This window comes from Cetorhinus maximus, chromosome 7, assembly GCF_964194155.1.
Source record: "Cetorhinus maximus chromosome 7, sCetMax3.hap1.1, whole genome shotgun sequence".
NCBI classification, from domain to species: Eukaryota; Metazoa; Chordata; class Chondrichthyes; order Lamniformes; family Cetorhinidae; genus Cetorhinus; species Cetorhinus maximus.
Genome location: NC_135885.1, coordinates 8,046,764 through 8,052,763, shown reverse-complemented (window position 1 = coordinate 8,052,763; position 6,000 = coordinate 8,046,764). Strand labels below are relative to the sequence as shown.

The following is a 6,000-nucleotide window of genomic DNA, read 5'->3' as shown; positions in this document are numbered from 1 at the left end:
GATGGGAACGATACAAGTCTTTTTTACAAATTCAGAAAACAAATTGAGTGTGCGTAACTGGAGTAACGAGTACACCGGGGGTCTGCAACCCGTGACTCATTAAGGACTCAAGTGTGGTTCACGATTATTATCGATCAAACCCATTTTGATGGCAATTTAATGGCTTGTTTCGTTATTCTAAATGTTTGTTAATGTTACACTTGTGATAAAATATCATTCAGATTAGGGGGTGCTGGAAGGTCCCTTTCTTCAAGGGCATTGTGCAAATAAGTTGGTTTCCTGAGACAATACAGCATCTTTCATGATCATTTTGAAAAGATCACTTCAATTCTAACAATCCAACTATCATAATGAGCCATCAGGTTTGAACTCAAGGCCTCTATGTGACTGGTCCAGTAACATACACTTAAATTATGGGCCCAGAAGAGGAGTTGTTGAGGTGAAAGCAAGCACTTGGTGTCAAAGATGCAAGAATGAGAAGCAGAAGTTCCAATTTCAATTGGGGGAAATAGTGAACAATTTCTACTGAACATAACACACACACATACAATGTTCTTTCATCAGCTTTTAATTTTTCACAAAAGTTAGTTACATTAATATTGAAATATTACACATAATTCAAAATAGTGTACGATTCAATATTTGAAGTTGTCTTTTTATTGTTAACACTGGTGCTGTTTTTTTTTTATTATGTTGTCCATTCCTGGCACCTCTGGAGTGCATTCTGAGCACACACCATGTAATGCCATAGTGCTGCTGCAGTCATTGCATTGGGCAAAGCAACATTCAACGGAGACACACTTTATAAATGATTACAGAAATTATATGAAGAAAATTTGGTCAGTTTATGAATTGGTTGTGGAATATTCTAATAGCCCCTCACACACATGCGATACAGATCAGTGCTGTAGGGATGGACAAGGGTTAGACACCAGTGCAGGTCCGCCATGTAACCCCAATGTGCATCTGTTGCCGATGAGATAGGAGGGTAGAAATAAATTCACATAATACCCTGTGCAGATTGGAAGCCCTTTGAACGTTCAGATCAGATAGGAAAGAATCGCATAGTAACAACACAGGTGCACACTTCCAAAGACACTTTCAAATAGGTTATGTTTTAAAGCTATAGAGTCACTAGACTTGGAGATTCACGACCTTGGTTTGGGAGGTCTCACTCAATAGAGTAAGGACTGGGCACTTTGAAGTGTTATTTGCTTGGTATCCAAGCAACGACACTGCATTCAGAGGGGAAAAGTCGTGAAGTGCTCCTAGCTTGATTAACAGCACAATTGCAGCAAGATTTGTTTCACCAAATTTGGAATGTTTTCCCCTTCGAATCGTATTTGCATGAGGAAACCCTCATATGTTATTTTCAAAAACATCTAAATTCCCTGCAATAGCGAAACAAGCCGCATCAAAATAATAAACCTCTTGTGTGCTTGAATTTTCTGCAGTTATATGAAGTAGGTATTAAGTGAAGAAACTGTCAAACCAAAAAAAAACAAAAAAGCAGAAACTAATCAACGCGGTGATCTTAGGGGCCACATGATTTCCAGTTTTAGAAAAGTTGGACAATTTTTAAAATAGTTACACAATATTGTCCTTCTCACTTCTGACCACTTGGGGCAGCTTCTCAGCAACAAAAGCAAAGAATCAGGCTCTGTGCATAGTACCCCTGTGGCACCTTACCTATGACACTTGCTTGAAATTCCAGCCTTCAATCAGAACATTGCTGAAGCACTTCAGCTTGTCAGGTTGTTTCAATCTCAGCTGAAAGGTACTGGGCAGGGCGGGGAGGGGGAGATAGGGGTCTTTACTTATTGTCATTTGTGAATGATGCAATTCAAAGTCTCGATACGATGTCTGTTCTCGACAGCGCCTGCTTTCGTCTTCCCCTTTGAAATTGCTCCAAAATAAGTCATGCTCTCTCCCCACATCACCAAACTTAAACCCAGCTGCATCTTAAACACAAATTTAAAAACAAAGATGATCCAAAACTCAGCGATGCATTTAGTTCAATAGTAACATAGTTCTCACACAGACAATGATGAAAAACTGAAGAACAATCTGTCCTTTTTTCCACAGTCGTGTCCCATCAGTGAAGCTAACAGTTATGCAACAAACACAGTCAAATTGTACTTGGCTAGTCATATTTTTGTTATTAGTGGAAATATCTTTTACTAAACTGAATTATGACTTTGTCTTATAATTGGCAAGTGTACTTTTTAAAAGCTGCTTCTCTCCTGGCTGTTAGTTACGATTAATAAGCTGGAGGTGGGCAAACTGAACCAGGGTGACATCGGTTAATGATTTAAACCCCTTGTCCAGAGTATGAATTTTATGAACTAAGAGCATGGTCACTGTAATTTATTGCACAGGAGTGGGAGGGTGATGGGGAGGAGGGTAGTGTTGGGAGCAAGAGAAATCTTTCTGGACTTAACATTTGGTCCCTGTGTCTACAGCAATGACTTTCAGACTTTCCCGAATGGCATTCACCTGTAAATAATACAAAATTAAAAGTCCAGAAGATGGTATTAACAACCCAAAGACACACATAATATTACTGCATTAGTACCATCAACCATTGGTACCAACAACAGGAACTTTATGTCAACGTTGCAATTGACAAGGCATTCATCTCATGGCCTCCCTGGAAAATCCCTGTGTAATCCTCATTGGCATGTATTGAGAAATTTAGCTTGCTTTCAACATCACCCTTAACTGGATTGATGGCAATGCTGACTGTATGAAATTACTCTTAATCATAGCTCAGTCTCTTAAAAGACAGAACATAGCTGGGATAAAGGCACTGGGCTCATTAACACTAAGGGATGCAGTCTACAGGGCTACTGGGGAACTGTTTGCTACACTGATGTAACATAAAACCACCTCCTCATGAATGTCCCATCCCAAATCAATAAACCCTCAGGGAACCACTGAGCTGGAAAATATTAGGAACCTGGAATACTTGGTTCCCTTGGCTAAAGCGAACAGAATGGCAGATTTTATAATACATGAGAATACCCCAGATAGTGGACTGTTTCATCTCTTTACAAATACAGATGGACAGGCTGTGCGTTGCAGGTCCTATTTCACAGCAGCTAACAGGTGGTAATATGGGGTGATGGACATTGGCTGGAGCTTTCAAACCTTCGCATTACCACGTAAGGTGACATTTGGCTTGCTGAACTGGGGATGTACCAGAATTGAGGCCAATTCACCCCTTGCATCAGGCCATGGGCTTTGGACGCCCATGAAAAAATAACTTTAGTGCACTGCCTGGAGGGCAGCCTGGAATGGTATGTAACCTGCATGATCAGAATTGACATGATGAAGTGAGGTGTGATGGGAAAGGGCATTAAGGAGAGGGGAAAAAGGCCAATCAAGTATAAATCAAGTACAACAAAATCCAGGCCTGATTAACATGACCACAAGAGCAGGGCTGCCAAATTCCTAAGTAATGTATGTGGGGGCCACACTTCCAGCTTCATAAATAAACTCACCCATGCCCTGAAATTCTGCTGGGTACTCGCCCAATCTCCTGCTGCCCTCCCTGGGGAATTCCTATGGAAATGGTATTTACATTTTCTGATGATCCCCTGATGGGTCTGGCTGCAGAACGGGAGAATCCCCATTGAATTCTAGGACTCTAATGAAGGACAGAAACTTTAGCTATAAAACTCCAATATAAAAGGTTACTGAAAGAAGAGTAAACATGATATGCAGTTTAAATATAATCCAAACGCACGCACACGATTTTCAGTCTTTTCTGTGACCAGCACAAACTGATTAAACTCTTAGAAAACAATAGCCCTATTGTGTTTTCCACCCCCACCGTTACTGTTTAACTAGTTACTGAGAGGGGCAGCGATGACATTCATTCTCACTCAAATTGCACAGTCCTGGAGTCACCCCGACTAGCCCTCCACACCCAGCTCGACTTCAAAATATCTCGTACAATACTGAAATTTGGTAACCTGCTGTGTGAATGGCATTAAAATGATCAGGAGCAAAGCGCCAGAGTAGGAGATGAGGGGAGATGATAGGAGGGGTATGGTTCCATTGTTCTTCACCCCACCCACCATCCCCCCCACAACTGTTTGGGGATGAGCTACGTCGTTCCCCCGCTCCCAAGATCTGGAATGGCCTCTGCCTGTCCTTCATTGTATATGTTTGCAACTCTGTGTTGAGGTATTGCTCATTGCACACCTCTGGTGTTGAGGGCCCACGGAGAGACTTAATAGTAAATCTTGTGAAACAAATTCTTTAAACCATTAGACGGGCAGAATTGACAGCAAGACACAAACAGAAAAATGTTATAAGGAACAGTGAAGCAGTGAGTTTCAGTCCATAATTTGTTCAATATTTTGGCCACGTATACAAAATCCAAAAGAAGATCAGCTGCTCTCAGATTAAATCGGTTATCAGAGTGTTATTAGAGACCACCCAAACATCATCATACAAATTGCAATATTCCTTATTTCCCCTTGCACATAATAACCTCCCATGTTATTCGACTACACCTGGCAGCATTTTAAAAAAATAAATACAAAAACTCAGCATGATTGAAATTTATCAGTGTGTTTCTTCTCTTCATGATTCAGTTCAAACCTTTTTACTCATGAACACTTGCTCCACAGAATCAGATGAAACAGCTCTCAGTGCTGAAGAGCAGCTTGCTCTTTACCAGAGATTTTAATTTCTGAAGTTTTTTAGTGCTTCTTAGGAGGAGGTTCCACCCAAATAACAGGCCACACACCAAGCAGAAACTGAAATTTAAAAAAAAATCATTAAATAGCAATGAAAGAAAGTATAAATTGCATTGTTATAATACCTTTCACCACCAATCCCAAAGTGTTTTACAGTCAATGAAGTACTTTTGAAGCACAGTCAACTGTTGTAATGTAGAAACCGGTGACAATCAATGTGCACACAGCAAGCTCCCACTGCTTCTGGCTTTTATCACATCGCTGATGTATTGCAGTGATGTTGGTTGAGAGGTCAATGCTGGTCCAGGACCCTGTGGAAAACTACCCCGATCATCTTCAAAATAGTGCCACTAGGTCTTTTACGTCCACCTGAGAGGGTAGACGAGGCCTCACTTTAACATCTCATCCGAAAGACGGAATCTCTGACAGAGCAGCACTCCCTCAGTACTGCACCAGAGTGTCAGCCTAGATTATGTGCTGAAGTCTCTAGACTTACTGGCCACAAGAAGAAGAAATGAAGGACACAATTCCACCTACCCAACCTATCCTCCTAGCTGCAATTATTCCATTTGTGGGTGTGCCTGTAAAACAGGGAACTAATGTCCAGGACCTACTTTCCATTTTGATTTGTTTTGAGAGAATCTGGGCCAATCTGGGTACGTGGTCTTGACAGAGCTGAGGTACAGCACTACTGCTCTCCTCCTTTTGTTATTCAATGACAGACAGCAAAAATAATATAATTAGAAGGCAGGGTAGCCCCAGCATTCATAGTGCAAGTGAAATGGCCCTTCAAAATTAGGGCACTTGCCAGTCCTGCATGGCTTATTCTCACCCCGCACTTCTGTGAGGGTGCTTATCCAAAACTCTGCTTGCTGTATCTTGATTCGCACCAAGTCCCTTTCACCCATCACCCATACTCACTGACCTATATTGGCCTCCAGCCCATAAACCTCGAATTTAAAATTCTCATCCATGTGTTCAAACCCCTCCATGGCCTTGTCTCTCCCTACCTCAGTAAGACCTCTGTGTTGCCCCAATTCTGCTTCATGCATTCCTGAGTTTCATTGCCTCACTATAGGTGATTATGCCTTCAGCTGCTTAGACTCTAAATTCTGGAATTCCCTCCCAAAACTTTTAGAGCCTCTCTCTCCTTCTTTAAGATGCTCCTTGAAGCCCACGCTTTTGGTCACCTGGCTTAATATCTTTTCATACAGCTCAATATGAAATTTTGTCTGATAGTGCTCCAGTGAAGCGCTTCTATGGTAAAGGTGGTATATGAGTGCAAATTGTT

At 41.4% G+C, this 6,000-nt stretch overlaps 1 protein-coding gene across 1 annotated transcript in view; it reads right to left on the bottom strand.

Annotated features, from left to right (window-relative positions):
* Positions 1-550: 550 nt before the first annotated feature.
* acer3 (alkaline ceramidase 3) overlaps positions 551-6,000 on the bottom strand; it is a 202,575-nt gene continuing 197,125 nt past the window's right edge. Inside the window, exon 11 of the mRNA XM_078545041.1 lies at positions 551-4,769. Coding sequence (XP_078401167.1) covers positions 4,713-4,769 — 57 coding nt within the window. The 3' untranslated portion in view covers positions 551-4,712. The remainder of the gene's footprint in view (positions 4,770-6,000) is intronic.